Raw genomic sequence first — 23400 nt, forward strand, 5'->3', positions numbered from 1 at the left:
AGCGAGGCCGGGCGCTGGTTTTTATTCCCATCACCTTTTGAGGAGACGTGCCTTCGTGTGTGCGGGTGTCTGCGGCCGCAAGGGCCGGGAGTGCCCCGCGGGGCGCAGGAGTGCCGGGGCGCCGGTTCAGCTGCGGGCGGCTCTGGGGTTAGCCTGGGAGCGGAGTTAGGTTGTTGCCCTGGGAAAGCAGAGGGTGACCATGGGACCGCTATTCGGCGAGTTCAGTGAATACAAACCACCTGCCATCAGAGTCCGAGTCTAATGGTCTTAGTCTTCTAAAAGTCTTGGTCCTAACCTCAGAGCACAGAGACTGGTTAGGAAGGCGAGACCAGCACCATAGTTCCATGGTGCCCAAGTGCGCTTCTCTTAGTGCTTTATAATGCCTTCAAGTAGGTATTTTGTGTTGAAATGGCTATTTTTAATGTAGAAATACAGGTTTTATTCTGATGGAGCTAAGGCATCTGTACTACACAGGGGAGCAGTGGTGCCCGAAAATCCCCTCGTTACTGTGCGGAACAGTGAACCTGCGGAGTTCGGCTCTAAGAATTTTCTGTTTTGGGGAATCTGACAGTTCTTTTCATATCAGGTCCCTTGTTCTCCTTTATTTTGTCACCCCGATTCACTCAACAGTGTATGAGTGTTGAGTGTATGTGGGTAATGTACTGCTTTTGCCTTTTTTTTTGGAAGTGGAGACAGTGATACTTAGCAATGTCCTGGGAATTTAATTCTTACAGAGAAATTCAAGTTGAATGCTATTACATACTACTAAAACCAATGGTTAATTCTGTGCAAGCATCTGCATTTTACTTACATTAAAGTATTTTTAATTATTGTTTTCGTTAAAAATCTTTTTCCCCAGTAAAAGGTTCTTTTATCACTGAGAACCTGGAACTTGGCTTAAAGCCAAGGCAAGAGGCTCTAAAGTTCTTACTTGTTTTAAAACATGAGGTTTCATATTAAACAAATACTCGTTGTATACTAATTTTTGTTGTTTCAAACTGGAATAAGTACCTTTAGACAGCAGTGCTTGTTTAGGAGAAGAATGACTGTGTTTTTAAAGTCTTCTGTGGTACTTTTTACTTTAAGAATATGAAGCAGAACAGCCTCAATTTCCAGATGTTCCTGATTCAAAACGCGGATCTGTGAGTATAGTTGAAGTTAAAAATCTGCATGGGGCTGGTTTTAAAAGCTTTTGAATAAATAAATGGGAAAACTGGCTATCCACGGAGCAGACTAATTCATAAAATGAAACCAAAACTGCATTTTCAGTGGACTGTCTGTGAGTCTGCAAATGACTGTGAGTCAGCAAATGTAATATTCCAGAGGATTGCTGTTATTTAAAGCAGTTTGGGTAGCGCTATCCTCAGATGAGATCTCCAGCTGTGCTGGGTGCCTACATCTCACTGTCTTTCTTCTGCGACTGCGTCGCGGGCAGGACGCTGCTGTGTGCCAGGATCTCCTCTGGGCAGGGTGGCAGTGCCCAGGAGAGGGGAGCGGGCGCAGCAAAGGAGTCATGCCCCGGTATGACACGTGTGTGATAGGCCGCTGAGGTGTGGCTGCTGACTGTAGCGGAATTAACCCAGATCAGAGTTGTTTGAAGTCTGGTTTTGACCAAATAAATCCAGTCTAGGAAGACTTGTGTGGCAGGTCCCAGCAGTTCTAGGAGCGGTGAAACTAATCCTTTTGGGTATCACATACAGAGTTAACTAGCATTTAAATTAGGTAATTTTGTAGATGTTTTACCTTATTATTCTGTATTTAGGTTACTTTGTTATTTTAAAACTATTCTAAGATGTCGTCATTTCAATTGGCTGAGAATTGGTCTGTTTAGACCCATCCAGTTTCCCAAAATGAAACAGGCTGTTATTAAATTTGAGTAGTGAACTCTGCTTGGGGTATTAGTCTGGGCATAATATATTGATATATTTGAGCATCAAAATAAATAATATACTTTTTCATGATGATGTACTTTTTTTTTAATCTCCAAAAGGATAATTTTTTTAATCTTACATGTCTTAAAAAGAAGTCTCTGAAGTCAGTGACATGCAGAGTGTTGTTAAGTGCAGTGGGCTGATCCCACACCAGCTTTTCAATAGCTCATAAATGCAGCTGAATTTTAAAATGAAACTGTTTAGATGTCACAGCTTTCATAGCAAACTGATGGTGGTGCATCCCTGGGGATAAAGGGCTGTATCTGCCTTTCTGTAACAGGTGTTGCTCAGTGTCTTGGGAGTATTCTTCTGGCTGACTGTAACAGTTCCTGTGCTCCTAAACACCATCCATAAAACTGTGGACTCGCTTTTTTATGGTATCTGTAATTGCTCCTGTATGGGGAAACCTAAGGTTTGGATTTGCACCAGCTCTGGATTTGCCTGTTTGTAGTTTGTTCAGAAGGAAAGTTTCTTTTCTCTAAAATGTAAGTGTCAGGACTTCTGAACAATATAGAAACAAATCTGTAAACCTCTGAGTGGAAAAATCCTTACTGAGAAAATGTTGCCAGTTTTAATTTTCAAAGAATTACTGTTTCTTACAATGGCTAAATTAATCTTTAAATTGTGATCTCTCACCATATCCTCTTAAAAGCAGTCATATACCTTCTGTTAGGTTTGGATGTTCTTTATTGTGCTGGAAACCGCAGAATTTTTTAAAGTGCAGTTCTTTTAAAGTGCTCACAAAATACTGAAATAATTTATACTGAAATAATTTAATATTTGAATTAGAATTATAATTCCATATTTTTAAATGGACCTTATAATTTTTCCTGTTGAATTGGCTTCTGTATTTCTTTACGGTCTTTATATAGGTGACATTTATCTTGAACAGGTGTCTCTGGAAGCAGGAGTATTGCAGCCGTTACGTATGGAACAATTTTATTCAGCCCCTGCAGCTGATACTGTTGTCCAGCAGTCACTTCCCGTTCCCGAAGCAGCCGCCTTTCCAGAACCACCTGATCCAAAAACATGTAAGTAGGAGTATCTTTTCTCAAACCCTGCTGTGATTATTTTTCTTGCAGCTGGCAGGGCTTTGTAATTTGTTGAATTCAAAGTGTTAACAGCTGCAACACCTTTTCTTAATTGGAGTTGCAGGATTAGTCCCCTGGTCTGTAAGCGGGGAGTCAGGTGGGCTGCAGCTCCCATGGTGCGTTACGGATCAGGAGCGTTGGCTGGCTGTTAAGGTAGTTCTGTGCTCTTCTGAATAAGTGCCTTTTTATTTAGCCAGTTTGAGGAAGAAATGCTTTGCCTCTCCTTGATTTAATTTAATAATGCAAAATGAGGATCAATAGACTAAACAGACAATTGAGTTTGAAAACTGCTTTCTGAATACTGTCTTTGTCTGGCTGATTACAAATTGGAATGAAACAGCTCTCAAGTTTTGTCCTTTCATTTTTATCAATTTCTACGCTTTATAAAATTTACAAAGTAGCAATGTATTTTCATTATGCATTTTAGCCCTCCTTTTTGTCTTGTCTTGTCTTCCATTCACTCCTGCTCATTAGGAATTCCTGTTACTAGTCAGAAGCAGTGTTACCCCTGGCTTTTATATCCGTATAGTGTCCTTCCCATTATTAACATTTTCAGGCAGCATGTGAACCAATTAAAAGTATAAAGCAGAGAATAAATCCAGTATTTTGGCTGTGTTGCCAAAAGAGAGTATTTCTGTGACTTACTCTTTACTGACCACAGCAAAACTTGAATCCTTACTGAATGGCAGGCAGTCTGGCTTTAAATCAAGGACAGCACTCCAGCCGCTAAGCCAGCCCTGCTTGCCGGGACCCCAGCAGGTTTGGTTCGGCTCACCTCTCTGAGGGAAGTGCTCTAATGGCTTCCTACAGGGTCACGCTCCCTGTTCCCTCTGGCCCAGTGAACTTGCGTTCCTCCATGGGCAGTGTCTTGAGCAGAAGAGGTAGAAGGTTCCTCCGCCCACTTTCTAAGTTGATGGTGAAAGGACCCGTTAGGGAAGATGGAGATGTGGGGAACAGCTGAGAAGGAAACAGCCTGAGTCTCTCAGCTGAGCCAGCGTGTGGCCATGAGGCTCTGTGTGGAGCATGGGCAATAGCGCTGCTGGTGTGGATTATGCTGACTGCAGCTGCTTACTTCTGCGTGGAACTCAGCGATACTGATGCGTGTGAGCACAAGGGATGGAAGCATGTAAGGGCAGTGCCGTCAGACAGCCTTCCCAAAGCGGAAAAACTGTATATATGGAGTCGTGTTCAAATTTCTCAAGGGTCTGGCAAGTAGGAAATAGTTGGGACAAAGAAATCACAGCACCACTGAAATACAACCTGTTTTTTCCTCTGTCTAGAAGTTCAGTTTTATGATCTGTTCTTGTACTGCAGGTAGTAAAGGGCATGAGTATAGATACCAAAAGTGGTCTAGGTGCAACAGCACGGGGTTCAGGGCAGGCTAATTTACTGTTCTTTCTGTCAAGGTAAAGTAGTCCATATTGCTTTTCATTTCCATGGATAAATTGCTTCTGGTGTCTAAGTTTACTCGTTTAAAACTAAGTTTAAGTGCTTGCCTGTAAGTGAAGGCTGTACTCTTTTGCTCAGGTTCCTCTCAAGAATACTTAGAGTATTACGTGTTTCCAGTGCTTTTACCTGGAATGGCTGAACTTCTGCACCGAGCAATGAAGGAAAAGTGTTTTGAGGTTAGTTTTTTAGTTTTCAGTTACAGTCATTGGCGGGAAGTTGCGGTCTTTTCTTTTACAAGCTGTATTTCTTTATTTGATCTTTTGCAAGAAACCCAACTATGATAACATGCAATAACATATCATGAGTTGTTTTGGATCTGGTCTTGAACGTTGTTTTCTCCAGTAATTCGGAACACATTGTGTACTACGCAGACTTCATCATTATCTCTAACTCACAACAAATCCTCCTTAAATATTCAGTTGTGTCTAGCCTAAATAGTGGTGTATGTTAGAGAAACAGACTTTCTCTCAGATTAATACACATCCCTCATTTAAGGATGACACAAAGAGTTTGAATTTTACTTCATTACTCAATTATTTTTGCTGGACTGACATCCTAATAGAGTTACATTTTGTATTTTAGCTTTTTAACAGTCTGTGCAAATTCCATTTCGTTGGGAAGAAGGGTATTCATTGTCAATGAGCTTATAAAAATGGTACATTTTAAAAATCATTGTTTGCTATGTTTATTTTTATACATTTGTTTCCAGTGTATGTATGTGTAAACATATCTAGAGGGACATTCCTCATTGTATATAGGGAATGCTTAAAAACACATTAGAGCTGGTGCAAAATAAAGCTCACTCTGTCACCATAGCCAGACTCACAGATCCCCAGCCTCAGGTTAGGGTCTGGGACTTGTGGTGTCTTCTGTCATTTCTGCTATTTTCTCCAACCATGAAAGTAATTTTTTTCCCTATTTCTTTCCCACTTCCTGCCTGTCATCCACACTTTCCAATGTAAAACTTCCCTTTATTTTTGTGCCTGCAGCTGAGCCTCCTCCTACTTGCAGTTTCATAATGTAAAGAGCGATTAATATAAATGACAACAAAAATATCTCCTTTTTGTACATGGTGCACATCTGAGGAATACAGTTTGTGCTCTTGGGGTTATAGATTAAAATGATAACAAAGCGAGGAGGTCTTTAGGTAACTAGTGCATTATTAATCATCTTAGGTCTTGATCTACCTCTTCTCCAACAGTAACTTCCAGTGACAGGAGCAATTTGTAAAAATGACACGGGTGCTGTTTGCCACTGGTCTATATACACCCAGACCAGCCAAAATACACCAAGTTTCCCATGCTTGAAGGGACACCCCAGACTTGCAGTTCAAATACATTTTGTAGTTATTTCAAATTTTGCTCAGTCTCCGCAAGATTTGTGTGTGTCTATAAACTGATTCATTTATAGATGTGTATATATGTATTTACCATGTGTGATTAACACCAGGGGAATAGAAAAACGGTTCATTTACATGTCATTACGGCATGACATCTGTGTACACCATTCCTGCCATCACTGTTACATTACCTAGCCAAGAGTAGATTGAATGTATATATTATTCATCACACTTTTAATGAAATTTATATTGATTCAGGTTGGTTTTTTTTAAGAAAGCACATATCCTTTAACAGGAAGAAGGCATGCCTTACAGCTGGCCTGAAACACAGTCCCTGATGGATGTTACGTATTTCTGAAAGCAATAAAACAACACTTAATACAAAAATACAATAATACTTAGAAATATTTCAGTTTCAAACTCAGGACAAATCTAAGGTTACTTCATCTGTCTTTAATCTGAGGAATTTTTCAGAGCTTCAGTGCAGTATAGATTAGAAAGTATCTGTTCTGAAAATGGATTTTGCCTGGGTCTGTGTGTTGCTTTATGGCAATGTTTTTATAGAAACCTCATAAAAATGAGCACTCCTTATCAAAAAGACACAGAGTGATTTTTGTTGTTAGATAGAGAGTTGTCCTTGGGGAAGGAAGTTTAGGAAGGCAACCTTCTCTCAGATGATCATTTTCCACTGTGACATCATTTCTTCCTCCTTTGGAACAATAACTAGTAAAACAATAGCTCTTTATGCTTGCCATATAACTAGATATTTGTGTTCTTTTCCATTACTGTCCTGGTGCCTGTACTTGGACATTCTGTTCCCTTATCTGACTTAAATAAGTAATTTCTAATTATAGTTTTGTTTCTCAAGAAATGTGTTGTTCCATATGGATTTGGAGGGGGAAAAATCGGTATAAGTTGCATTAAAATGATTAGTGCAATAGCTGGAACTGATTTTTAGGATCAAAACCAGAGCCTTTAGAAACCCAGAGTATGTTAGGGACAGGGAAAAAGGATTCTGTGATAAATACACCAGAAGATATCTTAAAAAAATAGGAGGGGAACAAAGAGTAGAAAGATTCATGGAATTCCTGAGAGGAGAGGAATATGATTAATTGTGATTAAGCTAACTGAAATCATGAAGGATGAGAACAGAATATGGGTTTGAATTTTGGCTAGACATCAGTCATTAAAGCCTGTAAAGGGCAGCTCCAATAGAATAATCCAGGGGAAGATAAATGGAAGAAGCATGGGAAGAAAAGGAGGGTCAATCGAATTGACTGCAGTCAGCATTGAATGAGCCTGCGAGAAGAGAGGGGGACTTGTGAGGGAGAATGAAGAGTGGGATTTTGATGAGAGGGACTAAAGGTTTTCGCGTTTTGAAGGGGAATGAAGATGAATGGAAAGAGAATGAAAAATTAAGTGGGAGAGTTGTGTAGCAATTGAAATTGGGGTAAGGGAGGTGAGATCAACAGAGCCCACAGAGGAATTCAAGGAGAGATCAGGAGAGACACATCCGTGTCTGAAAAGGAAGAATTGTAGAATCACATGGGAAAGTGAGGAGAGGCAGATGGTTATGCTGAAAGCAGTCATTTGTGTAGGAAAGAAATCTGCAAGGTCTTATTTGGAAAGTAATATAGAAACCTAACAAATAATTCATTTAAAATAGCCTCTCTTGCATTTTGTGGTGTGTACGAAAAGTCTGAAAAGCGAAGACTTAGAAGAACCACCAGCTACTAGATATATCTGCAGACTTAAACTGACATGAGAACAGTCTGCAGAAGCTTCGTTTTTAAATTAGAGATGAAAGAAACCTATTAGGTTATCCAGTGTATTCCCTTGCTGATTTTTTTTTTTTTCCACCCCCCTCCATAAGTTCTGTGCTTTATCCTATCTGCTGCCAAATGTCTCCAGGGGAAAGACTGTTTTCTTAAATCTTTTTTCTCATGAGAACTGACTAATGCATTCATTTTTCAGCGTTAAAACTGAACAATGTTTAAATGTTTTTATTAGCATAACCCTGATTTTTCTTTCTGATTAGCAGTCACAGAGAGAGGATGCTGTATCAGACTCTGTAATGGAAGATATTACATTTAAAAATATGGTAGATCAGGGAAAGTGAGTGGAAGAAGCTTTCCTAATGACTTCACCATCTCATGATCTCCAATATTTTCGCATGATTATTACCAAGCACATCACACTTAAACTGAAAAATGGGAAATGAATTCTGAGTATAAATAGTTTATAAACACATCTGCAGGCTAACAATGCCCATTGTGCAGGTATTTCCTGTGTTTATCCTGATTCGTGTAGCATAGGAGGAGTGCGTCAAAGGCGGGTCAATTTATGTCATTTTTTTCCTTTCTATAAATGTTGACTTATGTGCAGCTAATGATTTAATTCAGTAGCAAAGTGAACAGTTTCCCGGCAAAAAAATAACAAAACAAAAGAAAAAATTACAGCTCGACCAAATTCCTCCCTGATAAGTTCACTGGATTGAGCAAGGATAAAGCCAGATGAATTCAATTCCTTTGGTGACAACTGTTGTGAAAATACTGATCCGATCATTGCAAAGAAAAAGCTGTTTACTTAAACCAGATTAAATTCCAACTGGTAGAGTAAATTGAATGTTGTTGTCAAAGTATAGCATTTATTCTCCTGAACAGTTCGGTAAGTAATGGGACGCCGTTCTGTACTGGGGTTGAGAATAGCTGTACAGAGATGATAGGCTCTGCTCTTTGTTTGCAGATCCCGTTCAAGTCAAAATTTGCCATTCAGCGTCTGAAACAACCAGTAGAAAGCTCTCCAGTGAAGCTGTTGGTCTCTTAAAGCTTAGGTGTTTGGCTTTGTGGGACAGTGTCTGCTATGAGCATGACAAGTGTGGAAATTTCCTGAGGAGGTGTGTTTCTTCACAGCCCAGCACTCTGTTGGAGTGCTACCCAAACCCCAAAGCTTTTGTTGTCATGCAGCAGACCATCAAGGCACAGTGGAGCCCAGGACTGAGAACTGTTTTGCAGTGTTCTCTTTTTCTGTTCTTCTGCCTTTTTTCCTTTCCTTTTCTTTTCTTTTTTTCTTTTTTGTTAAGAATATACCTTTCTTTTCTTTGGGAGTCAGACTGTGTGTCTACCAAGATCAAGAGTCACTTGGAAAACTGAAGTCTTTCCTGGTATCATCTAGGACTGCCACTCAGTCTTGCTCTGAACTTCACATTTGTCATCCCCTGGCTGCGTGACTACCCTGTGTTCTTCACTGGGCAAGCAGCACCTCACACAGAGATCCTCCTCCACTTCACCTCTGGCTGAAGCAACACACTGACCCCAGATTATGCCATATGCTAATACTCCAAACGTTGAAAGAATTCTGCTACGTACAGCACTGGTTTCTGCCCCTCTGTTCACATCCCCCGGTCCTTTTTGCATTAGGTTCTTGTAGCACAGTGGGAAGCACCGCTTGTGAGGATAATACATAAGGTCATCCATCATGCATTAAATTTCCAATTACAGATCTATTGTATTACAGATCTATTTTCTCAGCACGTGGTAGTAGTACCTCCAACCTCTTTCAGGACATTTAGCAGTTTGGCAAATGTGTTTGACCAGTGTGAATTGTTTTCCTAAAAAGTAATAACTGCAGCTGAATCTCCCGTTTGACAGGGATTACCTGTTACCTTTGGGATGGGAGCTAGGCTTTCTCCTAGCTAAATGGCTGCTCTTTTGATAAAGTGCTCAGTGTCTCTGTTCTGCAGGGGCTTAATTGTCTTCTAGCGTTCGCTCTGGCTGTGTACATCCCCAACACGTCTCATGTAAGAGGGGATCAGAAGATACTAGTTGAGCTCTTCTGTTATCCCGACCACAAGTCTACAGTTACATTCGCCACTACATAGTTACTCTGGTTGGTGATGAGCAGAATGAGCACCTGCACTCATTTGTACGTTCAGTCTGTAAAGATGGAATGCAGAGAGGAAATCTCTAAGAAAATTAAAGCCCTAATCAATCCTGCATCGATCAAAATTCATCCCTGAAACCTATTTTGCAGCATGCAGTGCTGTCCAGCTGAACAGGCACTGGCTGCCTGAGTCGCTACAGATAACCTGCGACAAAGCATTTTGTGAAATTCTCTTTGGTGGTGAAGAAGTCGTAGAACCAAAGCAGAGGACACAGCTGTTCTGCTCTGAAGCTCCAGGTTTTGAAGTTTTTTTGCTGATTCTCTGTATCTCATGGTATCTAGACAGACATATGCCTTGTGTCTGCCTTTCTTTATGGACCTCCCAACAGTGTTGTCTGTGCAGCCACACAATACTCTCTGCTGGGTGTGTGTTTCTAAGTATGCACAATGCCTGCAAGCTGGTTCCGTGGAAGAGGAAACGATATTCCATCAGTATTCCTTCTATGCCTCAGAAGTAATGAAGTATTTTAAGTATGATGACAGAACTTTGAACAAAATGGCAAATAAATTACAGCATATTTTCATACATGAGTACTGTTAATATCAAGACAGGATCTGTAAAACGTTCTCACTTGTTTTTTGACTTGGCTTGAAAGCATTCCACAAAACTTCTAAAATTTTGGCTGAGCCACTTGACTGTTGGCAGCAACAATATTAAAGTAGAGTAATGTACTGTTGTTTTATCTAATAAAAGCAGTCAATTTAGCTTCTGTTCCTTTCCAGTAGTAAAAACATGTGACCAATCAAAAGATAATAAATAATCTGAAACTATCTTCTATCTTTAGGGCAAAAGGACCAAATTTATTGCCTGTGATTTCCTCACTGAGTGGTTATACAAGTAAGTTAATCGTGGCTTTTACTATTAATTATGCTCAATTGTTCAAACACATTAATTTGCAAATAGAATAGCTGAAATTTAAATAATATGAGTTGTTTTCTTTTTTGTTGTTGTTGTTGTTTTTATCAGCAAGAACCCAAAGAGGAAAGATGAGTCATTCACGGAATTCTTTTCCATTCCTTTTGTAAACGACTGGCTAAAGGACCAGTAAGTTATTGCAGTTCTTGGAGTAACCTTTTCTCCTTTTATTCTTTTTCCCCTGCCATTCCAGAAAAGTAATAGAACTTCAATGTGTTATAGTTGTGCCCTCTAATTGCCCTTTACTGTGTGCAACAAAGAACTGCGTGATGCTTTCTAACTTGGTAGAGTGTTAGTTGCAAGGTATTGCGTACCAGGATTATTCACAGAGAAATTAGTTTAGACTTCTAAACATTTTAATTGTAGAGTGCAGGGCATTTGAATAGTCTGATAGTATTATTAATACCTTTGTACTAAGGAGCAAAGCAGTGTTTTCAGTGCTGTTTCCTACTATGGATGTCTTGGAGGAGATACAGTCTAGAAACCCTTCCTCTAACTGGAAGCAGCTGTTTTAAAAATACCTGTAATAACCCTTGGCGTCAGGATGCGTTTCTGCATTTCTACAGACATTTATGAGTTTATATCTGAGAAATGAACGCTTGTTTTGGCAGTCTCAGTCGTGTATTCCCTATTATTTCTGTAGGACCAAGCTACGCAGTAGTTTTGAAAGAAATATTACTGTCCTTGAAACTGTATTTGTTTCTCAAAGTAGCTGTTTTATGAGAAAAGAAGAAAAGTAAAGTGAGAGTCTCAGGGAGAGAATAAGAAAATTACAGGGGACAGATTTTAAAGAAAATTTTCAGTTTGAAAACTTAATTGTAGGCTAGGTTGGTGGTCAGCGAAAACTTGGAGATCAATATCTTTGTAGGTATTTTTACTTCGTTACACTTACTTCATAACACTAAGTGGAAATTGAGCTTTCTTGAACTCTTGTCATGTGAAACTTGGAACACTTGAGTCCCTGATCCAGCAAGATTTTGGAAAGCTCCTTGACATTGACAGGTCTTTGGAGACAATCCAGAGATTGGCATGAACAGTTAACTTTGACTATCTTAAAGGTAGCCATGTGGTCAGAGTTGTGTAGGTCAGAGTTCTGCAGTGAGAGATGGACATCCTCACAGAGTGACCCATTTCATCACAACTCCTGTACCTTCAAGTGTCTGCTACTGTATCGTGCTGCCCAGGTGCTGCAGTTCTAATCTCCCACTGGCGGGACACCTCTAACAGTTTCCTTCTGCAGATCGCTAGGTCTTACCGACAAGGTTCTTGTTTAAGGCAGTGAATTTTGTGGTTTGGAAACTGGTTATGAACTGCAGTGAGGTGGTTGAGCCACTGGTTCATAAGGCAGTTTTGATACCACTGAATTGTGAGGATGGGTGTTTGTACCTAAGGTCACAGTTTTACGAATGTTTATCTTGGAAGTAAAGCTGAATTAAATGATTCCTTGCTCGCTTCTGTTCTTCACCCCAGCCGGCTTGTAGGAAACTTATTATCAACCTGTCTGTTTGGTATGATGCTTGGTTATTCCGATCAGGGACCTCCTCCAAGTCAGAAATGTCTCTGCCAAAATGTGAGAGGAGGCTTTGTATAGGATTTGGATAGTTTCTCCAGCCCGGTTCACCTGGGACCCTGACAAACCCTTGTATTGGCACAAACAAAGGATTAAAGTGAAGGGCTCAGAGCAAGGTGAAGAGAACAAATGAGCTGGTAAGGTATAGAGGTGGTGGCAGGAACTGCTTGAGTCAGCTCTGCCGACAAGAGAAATACACTGTGGAATCACAGCCTGAATGACTCATAGCTTCTGTTAGTGCTTGTGCTCCGAAATAATGTAGTGACAGCTCTACAAGGACACTGAAGTGTCAAAGTCCTGCCTAAACTGATACACCCTTCATCTTAAATCCTCTAAGCAAATAGGCCTTTAAGTATTAAAATTATTATTAAAAAACAACTTTTTGTGAACTTACCTTAAAATTACAGATATCTTCAAAAATATTGCTTATGAAGTCTTATGAGAGCAAAGTGAAAAATTGCAGTGTTAGATAAGAATAAAAATGAGATAATTTATGAAGTCCTTCCGGATATGTCAAAAATAGTTTATTACTCTATACTTCCAGATATCACATTTAAAATGTAATTGATGCTATACTTTTTATTGTCATTTCCATTTTTATTTGTGAAGTAGGTTTTATTTTTTGACAGGATTTATGACTATATAAGAGACAATACACTAAAAAGTGCTGGTCAGTTTGTAATGGGAAACATCCCAACTGGTTAGATGGTATAATAAAGAAAAAGAAGTAAGAAGTGTTGCTGCATCTAAGTTAGTTATCAGTTACTTGTCTGATTTTGGAAAGCATTCTGAAAGGTCTGTTAAATAGGAATACATTTCCATACTGGGTTAAAAGAGGGACCACTTTGCACTGCATCTTCATGCTTAAAACCAAAAACACCCAAAAAAACCAGAGGGATAAATTTTTGTTCTATCGGAGATCCAGCTTTTTTAATATACTCCATTCTTGAGTATGACTTTTTTGGCTCTCCTCCAGTCCCTCTCTTTTTTTTCGTTGAAGCTCAGGGGTTCTTTTAAGAATAGTCAAAGCCACAGTCTTATGAGCCTCACTCTCTGCATGAGGTGCTTTTAAATGAGATCTTGCAGCCTAGTTTTCCTTTATAAGGAAACCCAAACGCTGCATCGTTTTCCAGAATTTTAAATGCCAACATTGTACCTTCAAAAGCTGGTTACTCTATGTGAAGGAGCTTGTAAAATTTGAATGTGTTTCCTGCTTTAGTATTTTGCTGTAACATCAGGAAATAAAAGCCTCAGTTTAGTTCCCTTGTCTTCCACTGGGTTCTGTGCATTACCAATAGCACTGACATAATACTGTTTTCCTTGGGAATCCTTGATTTCCGAAGCAGATTTCAAAAGCAATAGAAGGAGCAGCCTCAACACTGACTGGTTGTCTGCGTTTCATATCCAGGAGTACACAAATCACTTCTGTTGTCTTAAAGGACAGCTGTACCTTTCAGAGGGCAGGAAACTGGAGTTTGAACGAGAAACGAACAAAAAGGTTTGGAAACTTGCTGAGATACTTAGTGACATGCCGACTCCTACATTCGAGACTGCTTAGCCAAGAAAAGTAAACAGAATTAGAGCCTCCAATGTTTTGGACTCCTATAAATATGCTAACGAGCAACACAGTTGCCTTTTGTCAGCATTTTCCAGTGGTGGTTCTGGTTGAATAGCAGTGAAGCTCAGTCACAAGTAACCGAGCTGTATGTACTGAGTCAGGGCCGTGGAAAGAGTATGGCCTGTGTTTATGCCCCAGTCCCCCTTAAATTTTACTTCTCTGCCATAGATAGCCCGAGTCCTCATTCTGAGTGTCACGGGAGTGTGACTACCCACCCTTTTTAGCATGTTAATAGAAGAAATGTGAAAAAAGCAATAAAAAGAGTTTCATGCTCTGAAAAATACTGACAGGAATATGGCTGTGGAAGATCAGCCTTTATATGCGTATTTTACAGCAGTTACGGGAACTGAAGGTGTATTTTATAAATACTCATTCACAATAATTAATCTGCATTTTCTCTATAGAGGTGTTTATTTGATACTCAGTTCCGAAGGACACATTTGCTCATTTAATCGATCCGTGTGTACCAGAGCAAATGTGCAAAGACAGAGCAAATAAATTTATCATGGTTTTAATGAAGTGGACAGCTAAGGGAGATAAATATGTGTATGTCCATAAATGATTAGTAAATCTGAAGTTGTGGCTTTTTGTCAAGTATCTCTCTATACATATAAATACATTGATTATTTTTTTCTCCCTCTCCCCCAATACTCTAATTAGGTGACGTCCGCTGCTCTCAGCTGCCTTTACAGTTGACTTCATTGTCAGTGCTCAGATGGCCAATAGGGGTAATTTTGTACGGGTGACTGATTTCTTTCTTTCCATAACGTACCCAGTTTCTACAGCCTTTGCTTTCCGCACACACTGTATTTCATGGTTTGTCTCTAAAGCAGCCTTGTTTAGAGTATATTTGATTTGCATTATGTCTTCTATTTAAATTTCTTTAATAATTGAGCTTTAGATTTTTTTTTTTTTTTGCGGGAGTTGGGGTTATGAAGAGCAGCACATTTAATTGAAGCAACAAAGTAGTCCAGCAAATATATCTGTATGAATGTTACTCTATGTGGATCCAAGCAAAGAATTACCATTCTAGTAACGTGGCAGAATTCAAGTTAAAGGAAAAAATTAAGGCTGAAAAAGTACAACTGTGTGTTGGAAAATTGCACAAAGTTTATGTATGAAATATTTATGTTGTGTTATGGTGTTCTGTGAGGTTGAGGTTGTATGGCTACAAATCCTGATGAAACTTGCTGAAACTTGCCCTAATTGTTGTAAAGGTCGTCAAAATGGCAAGGAGAAAATTGAAAAAGTGTTTAGTGGTTTGAGACATTTTCTAGTGTTGCTGTTAGAGCACTAATTGGAGACTATTTTGGCTGCTGTTAAGTTTTCATGTTTACTGGATATGAGGTCTGGTCATGAAGTACACAAACATGAAGGGAAGTGTCCCTGTTGACATGAGTGGACTTTGGACTAGCTCTGTGTTTGGTCTCCTTAGCCCGGGACCACAAACACTCTTACAGAATACGTAAATATTGGCCCTATAAGAGACAGCTGAGGCCACACATCGTGACTTGCAAAACAGGTAGCAAGTATGCAAGGGCAGAAGGAGGGCTGAGTTTTACCATTAAAATAGATAGGTTGTCCCCGAATAGAGAGTTTATAAGGGGGAAGAAAGCCACTCTAGTTTTCAGACAGAACATTAGACAAAAGACACTTGGTTGTTTACTAAGACTTCTTGCTGTTCTTCAGCTGATTCCTTTCGCATTGTTGTTACCGTTCACCTGTTCTGCCTCATTTTCCTGTCCGTTACATGACTCTGCCTCCTCACCTCCAACTTTCTCATGTTAGTTCACATTCATCTCTTTTTACCATGTCTTTTCTTCACTGTAAATAGGTAAATCAGTGTATAAATAGTTTGTATGTGTATTATTGCTATGACCGCTTGATAATACCTGAGTGTATTTTTATTGTTTTATTATACTGTAATATTTTGTGTCTTTTTTGTGTATGTGTATGGGGAGAATGTTAGAATTATGGCTGAGACTGAACTGAAACAGGAAATTTAAAAGTGGAATGTTTTGTTCACAACCTATAGCCTTTATATTTGAGGATATTCAAAATACAAAAGTGCCTCCAGATGATCAGCAAATCAATAGCAGATGCAGAGAATGGAGGTGTCAAAATATTTTTGTTGTTGTTGTTCTTTTAGCTATTGACAGTATCAAGGAGCTTTTATTTGGAGAAGGTGGTAAGAGTTCAGACAGCAGGAGTCACGCTTGAAAATGTCTGCTCGTTTGCACTTCCTTTCTCCAGAAGATTAAATCTGGTTATTCTCACATTCACAGTCCTTCAAAAATGAATCTTCTGTATAATGCACAAAAATATTTTCCTAAATACTGTAAGGATTTTTTTCTCCAAATACTTTTCTCTTATTCTAGTGTATTTATATTACTGCAGAAGAAAACCAGTAGTGAGTAATTTCTTTCTGACTGTTGAATAGTTGTATTAATACCAGCAGTGTTACAAAGGAAGGTTTCAGTTCACGCTCCGTTTGACCTGTGAAAATGTTCCAGGGTATTTTTGCCAAGAGTCTGTGGGACTATCTCCCTGTAAACCCAGGAGGCTCGTACAGTGATAGTGTAATATGTGATTAATAGATCTAATTGGTTTAGATCTCAGATAAATCAGTACTTCAGTGTCTGATCGTTTATGAACAATCTTCCTCCTGCTTTTTGGGTAAATGATCTTAGCAGTATCTATAAGCAGAGATTTGGAGACATTTGTTTTGAATCAAAACAATGCCTTTTCATTGATTTTCATCACTTTTGCAACTCCGGATAGGCACATAAGAAGAAGGACTAATGAAGGCAGGTGCTGTAATATTTCTAGATTATCAGCTTAGGAATAAGAAATACTGAACATTTTCAAGAAAACTACTTTGAAAAATTTCCAGAACAACTTTTTTGGTTGCTCTGACTGGTATCTGAATTTTTGGAGAACTTCCCAAACCAAAGACTTTCTCAGAATCCTTTTTTTTTTAAATAGTTGTGCAGATCACTTTGGTCATTTACTTGCGTGTCTTGTATTTATCCCTATTCTTTAGTCTGTTCTTTTGTCTTTTAGATTATGAATTTTGCAGTGACTCTGTCATTGCCTGTGTTCATACGTGATATAAATATTCACAAACAATAACCATCACAGTCACATTAAAGGGTGGAGTGGTTGTGGCTGTTAAGTGTGGCAGCAGCTGTCATATTGAAATGCATAGGCCTGCAGAAGGTCTGAGTCTTGTCGTTAAGGTTGCTTCAGTATTTCTAGAGACAAGCTTGCTAAAACCAGGGAGAAGCCCTGGTCATTCATTGACCGCACCTGGCTGTCCCGCTGTCACCTGCACGCTGTCCACCCCAGGCACCCATGCTCTCGGTAGCCAGCAGTGGTGCTGCCGGCAGCTGTAAGGCTGGCAGTTAAATCTGGTCTGTTACTGTTAGGGAACAGATTTGAATAAAAAGAGCAATTTAAAATTCCTAAATTATACATAGTGAAAATTTACTTGGTTAAATTTTTTTCTCATATTTCCTTTTCAAGGAAGGAATCAGACGTGTTCGTACGACAGATTGGGAACTTAACAACTGGCTTTTCTGGATGTTACTGTGTAAAAATACCGACTGTGTCTGTCACCCCTGAATACCTGTGGGTCAGTGGTCTAGTTTGGTGACAATGTCACGGAGGGCCTTTTTTCACCCCTTCTTGAGAGCTCATTGAGAAACCCAGCTTCTGTCCATGAGGCTATCAGATATGCGGCCTCAGTAACAACCCCCTGCAGTGCTGCGTACATTTATTTAATGCAAGTCTGGCTTATATCTTCTGGTTGCCAAATTCCACCTGCAAAATGTAATATAATTAGTAAGTGTCTCACAGAATCAGGATCTGTTTCTGTTTTCTTGCTCAGAAAGCAAGAAAGATGTTTCTGGAATTTAACTTTCCTCTGGTCAGTATCTGCTTTATTCAGATTTGCTAAAATTCAGTAGTTAAGAAAAATCATTTTACTGATGCTCATTTACAGGTTATGTTAATACATCTGATATATATCTCAAAATAGCTATTGATATGTTTAATGTGCGGGCTTTTAAGGTTGTGCGTAATCAAAGACTACGTAAGCAGGCTATAGTTGGTGTACATTTTACTGTCAGTTTTAATCTTCTTGGAGGCACACAGCTGTCTTCTGCCACAAACGACCGATTCCCTCTTCTCCTAGTTGAGTGCCGAGGGGTGATTGCCTCTGCTCAGATTCTATTTTTATTTGACCTGAAGGCAATTGTGTACGTTCTCTCAGACAAAACCGGACCTGGCATGACTTCTCTTCTTTAAAGCTGCCCTGTTGAAATGATTGATGTTTGCCAGTGACTGTCATACTGAAAATTAAGTCCTGTCCTTGCTTAATTTTTCATATTGGTTTCTCAAATTTAGTAATGGATTTTAAACTAGACTTTTTTATAATTTGAAAATGAAAGCACATGAATGCTGGAATCAGCCTTGCAGGCTGGGAGAAATCGCAGTTTGTTCTTTGGAGACATACTCATTCTTAGAGGAAGTTCAAAGTCTGTGGTACAACTGCTGTCAAAGATGTAGGTCTTTCTGTGATTTTCCCACTCTTAAGTTTTGGGTTTCAAAAAGATCAAAAATAGAACAGAGGATGAAAGCCTATCAGCCAAACCAGCACGGTCCAACTTCATATTTTAAAGTCTGATTATAAGAAGCCGTGAGCTCGGCTTTGCCCGTCTAGAACTGATAATTTCCCCTGAGCAGTAGAAATGCTAATTAATGTTCACAGAGCTAAAACTGTTTAGCTTAATGGAGATACTTCTTTTTATTTTTGCCTTATTTCCACTCTTCTCAGCAGTCCAAGGTTTTCTTTCGCATTAAAATAAATGTAGGCCAAAACCCAGCTGACATGATGCAACCAATTTAGCTGAGCACACAGACCCAAATGGTGTAGTCAGTGTACCATTAGATAACAGTTAAGACAGTGCTCCGAGTTGGAATGCTTCTGCAGTGAAGACAAGCCCTAAGAGAAAGATGTCAGAGAGCCCAGGGAGCTTACCAGGGTAGAGACTAATATGAATGAAATTAAGTGAAAGGCAAGTGGGAGCTGTCAAGCCTCCTAGCCTGAGCTGTAATACACTGTAAAAACAATTTCCAAAAGAAACGGCACAAATAATGTTTTAGCCAGAAAATGTAAGACTGCGTTAATCGATGGTCTTTGCAGTACAAATGCGATAGATTATGTTGCTGCGTGGGCTGCCGCTGTCAGGAGGTGATTGCTGCAGCCAAATGCAGAATGTTGCGGTCTTCTAGTCAAAGCTGTGTTCGGTCCGTGCCCCACACAGGGAGAGTGGCTTTTAGCAGCCGTTCCATGCTGTGCCGAGTCTGCTGTTCATAACTGGTATTTTCATGAGTTGCAACATTGCTGCATGTTCATTAGCTTTACGTTACATTTATTGCAAGAGAAAATAAGTAAATGCATTTTGTCTTGTCCTTTCCAACAGCTGCGTTCTGACCACTGTGTGTGGGAAATAAATCAGCATCCAAAGACAATGGCTTCTGGGAAGCCAGGTTTACAGAGTGGTTTGAGTTCTGTTAGCGATGGCTGAATTGTAATTATTGGTTAGAGTGTTTCCCTTAGAATTGGTAACAACAGTGCTACCAAACATGCTTTCAAATTTCTGTGTGTTTTGGTTGGAAATTGTTGACTTTACCTAGGTATTACTTTCTTTTGTCACCAAACAACGTGTATATGCTATCAAAAGTAAAATTGCAGCGTTTAACAACTTCGGACATTTTTAAACATGGATCCATGCTTATGTAGATGTGATAATCGTTACTTTTTTCAGTACATTTCAAGTGAAGTCATGGTCTCAGTTAATGTACTAGAATATGTTTATGCTCTGTGTATTTAATAATTGTTATAGACATCTATGTCCCATCTGTTCTTTGTTGCACGCATACAAAAACCTCCTCTGCTTTACAAACAGCACGCACACCCCTCCCACCACCACCTCCAACCTTACCATAACAGTAGGAGTTTGAAACCTGTGTGGAAGAATAAGAACAATTACTGCGCTTGATGTGCCATTTGTATGTTATTGTTTTAAAGAAGAAATTATTGTAGCGTACGTAACACGGAATGTGTTTTTAAAGGAGATATTCTTTGCACATTTTATCTTCGGAGCAATAAGAAATTGTATCTTTTAAGCTCCTGAACAACCTTTCTTTTTTAAAAATATACTGTTAGGGAAGAAAGTATTTTACATTTATAAGCTGTCTGTTTACAAAACGTTTTTTTTTTTTAAAGTCCTAGGCCACCAATTCCTCTATCTCTCCTTCTATCAGAAGAAGAGGCAAGCATAATAATTCAGTCCTTCTGGAGAGGTTATCGGGTAAGAGTAATCTATAATTATTTTACTTGATGCTGAAAACCGTGGAACTGTGAAGGCCCCAGGGAAAATCCTTATATAAATTTTAAGTAGGGGATACTATAAATAGCTGCTGAGACCCCCATGGTTCATTGGCTTTGGATGTTGCTCTGCCTTATGCCTAGTGACTACAATTTTTTCACAGGCATTTACGCTGATGTAATCTCACTATTTTCCTCCACAACAGAAAATCCACAGAAATGCAACTTTCAAAAGTACAATTAACAATGAGAAATTTTCTTTTTTTTTCTTAGTTGATCTTTAGCTAGTTGCTAAAGGATGAAGTGTTCTTTTCCTTCATGCAGGGACATGTGAGTGAGTGTGGAGATTCACGAGGAGGACTGATGAGATCTGTTAAGAAATAAAAGCGTACAGAAACAAAGGACAAAAAACTGAGACTGAATGAGACAGGACATGTAAGAAAGGCATGAAAGCTGTTATTGAAGGAAAGGGAAAGCAAAATGCAAGCAGATGTTGCAAGCCATACTAGTAATACAGCACTAACGCAATCCCCAGTTTACGGGGAAAGCAAGGTGCATAAAATAAATACAAAGAAAATTGGCTAATACTACTGTTTTGGAGAGTAACAGCCATACTAAGCCCAGGGTATGAAATAAATTGTTTTGAAAATCCTGAACAGATTCTGTCAAATATTTCTTTGAAAGGCTCCAATTCCTTCATGCCTTGAAAAGAAATTGATTGGAAATTCAGGGGACTTTGGGGACAAAGAAATGTCTTTGACTGCCTTTATAAAAATTGAAGCTTGTAAATAGCCTTCAGATAGAGCAGTAATTTTGTTGCGATGGACAGGGAGACATCTCTGTACGTCAGGTGTTCTTTACATAACTACCGGTATTAAACACTCCTGTTAAGTTCTTCTGTACTACTTTTAACAAGCCTGAATCCATGAGTGGCTGTGATGATGTGCTGTGCGGCCAAAGGTAATGAAACACCTTGGAATTATCCTCTTGACTGATAGATCTTTGCGATGCTTTCTGCTTGTTCATTTTCCTTTATTTTTCTTTCATTAAACAGAGATGGCATTGACACTGACGTTAACGAGCACTGACGGTGTCACTGCCGGCATCCTTACAGCGGAGCGGTGCAAAGGCAGCCCTTACCCAGAAACAGCTATGTTTGCAGAACAGCGCAGGGGTGCTCAGATGCATTGTGCTTCTACCAAGGCTTCTGAAGGGCACTATCCTCCCCTGCTACATGTAGTAGCTTCAAAATTTGCACAGCAGTATTTATCATTGTAAACCAGTTCCCAGAAACGAGAGAAACTACCCGTAAAACTGCCCCTCCAAGAAGCTGTGGCTGCTAGCAAAGGTTTGAACCCAGAAAGTCACACGAATATTCGCTGTTGTTTACAGCAAGGGGAGATTCCATAGAAGTGACTTGGGTAAGGGGTAGGAGCCCTTTGGTCTGCAGGAGGGGACCCATCAGTTGGTCAGTCAGGACTCTTGACTCTGATTATTTGCCTGGAGATTTTGCTGCTGAGCCTTGGCTTTTTAATCGTGGTAGAAGTGCACTGGTTACAAACCAGACAACTTCCTGAGGATGTCACAACTACGCTAAACTATAATCTATTAAAGCGTATTTGGAATATATTGATTGTCATTTCAGTTCCTTTTACTGTTTTACTGCAGGTGGCATATCTGTGTCTCTTCTCCTTTTCTTCCCCTTTTCCAAAAAACCACTTTGTTCTGGGAGCTCGTGTTCCCTGGTTGGATGTAACGGTGGGCTTTGGAGCCTTTGGGTCTGTCTGATGGTGCCTTGTCTCAGACCCCTGTATTGTGCAGTGCGTGTCACTATACTGTCACTGTTATTTCTCTAGGGACAGCAGACAGGATCTGCTGCACTTGCCTTTTATCTTTAACTGTTAAGAGTTACTGTCTTCATTTTCAGGTTACAGAGAGGACTGTGGCTTTGTCATGGGCCACACTACAGGTCTTACATAGCTGCTGGTGCAAATGGACACTTAATTTTGTCAAAAATGTTATATTTAGACACAGAGGTAGTAGTTTATCTGTCTTCCTGCCTGTTTTCTGTTATTATAGTTTGTATGTCCCATAAGCATTTCCTTAACCCTTTCCTGTGCAGATGAATCGACCCCATGTAATAGGGAATTATGGGGTTTATAAAAGCACACGTGACGGTATAAAAGAAAAAAACATTTCTTGCAAGCCTAAAGAAACTATCCTGTTGGGATTATATTTTATTTTTGAAAATCGTATTTGATGGATTTCATAGAAAACGTTTTTGATTTTTCTGTATGGCTGAAAAGATCAGTTGTAACAGTAACTTTTTATTTTTTAAATTGTAAGAACTTGTTATGAGTTTTATAGATGATAATACAGAACTATATTAGTATAACACAATATTATTAGAGGCCAAAGAGGTATCTGATGTCAAGTCACTGAGCAAAAGTCTTGCCGGTCTCTATTGATCGTGTAACCTTATATTGTATTTCTGCCCTGCCAGTGCCCTGTCTGAAACGTAGCAAGTTATCTTCTCCTCAGTGGGTTGAAAAGTGCTGTGGGAGTTCAGCTACTGTCTATTGCGTTCTTAGCTGCACCACAAAGGAGAAATTCTGGGTGGAAAGAATACTTCTGATAAATAATTTATTTTTGTTTCTTTATTTTTTTTAAGTAGTAGAAAACTAAGACCTGCTCTTTTGCTCTGTATATATCTCAGAAAAGTGAGAGAAAGCCAGAGTGCAATGGAGTAGAGTAAGAGTTCACAGAGCAAACTCATTACCATATCATGTAAGAATAAAATAAACATAAGAGAATTTCTAGAAAACTAAGTAGTTGGCTTCCTGAAAGCAGAAATGTGTCCAGGAAAAGCCAAGCTTATTGCTGCTTGTTTCTACCATGTTATCCAACTCCAGCCTCAGTTACTGGGACACTAAGTCCTGAAACATAGTGACTTTTTATGAAGTTAACATTTAGAAAAAACAGAAACTGCATTTTTAAAAGTTCTATTATAATTGGAATATGACTCCAAGGGAATAATCACTTACCAGTCCAAGCTGGTATTGGCATGTCCCCTAACCGCTGTTGTCACGAGGACAGTACCTATTCTGGATTTTTGCTCTAGCACTGGAGGCAGTAATTTGTGTGAATGCC

At 39.3% G+C, this 23400-nt stretch overlaps 1 protein-coding gene across 1 annotated transcript in view; it reads left to right on the plus strand.

The window, feature by feature from the left end:
* Positions 1–1086: 1086 nt before the first annotated feature.
* IQCK (IQ motif containing K) overlaps positions 1087–23400 on the plus strand; it is a gene marked incomplete at its 5' end in the record, with an annotated part of 32356 nt that continues 10042 nt past the window's right edge. Inside the window, 6 exons of the mRNA XM_010132309.1 lie at positions 1087–1142; positions 2824–2962; positions 4550–4647; positions 10538–10590; positions 10720–10797; positions 20149–20233. Of these exons, the coding sequence (XP_010130611.1) occupies positions 1087–1142; positions 2824–2962; positions 4550–4647; positions 10538–10590; positions 10720–10797; positions 20149–20233 (509 nt within the window). The remainder of the gene's footprint in view (positions 1143–2823; positions 2963–4549; positions 4648–10537; positions 10591–10719; positions 10798–20148; positions 20234–23400) is intronic.

Source organism: Buceros rhinoceros, unplaced genomic scaffold (assembly GCF_000710305.1).
Source record: "Buceros rhinoceros silvestris isolate BGI_N320 unplaced genomic scaffold, ASM71030v1 scaffold1593, whole genome shotgun sequence".
Taxonomy (NCBI): Eukaryota; Metazoa; Chordata; class Aves; order Bucerotiformes; family Bucerotidae; genus Buceros; species Buceros rhinoceros.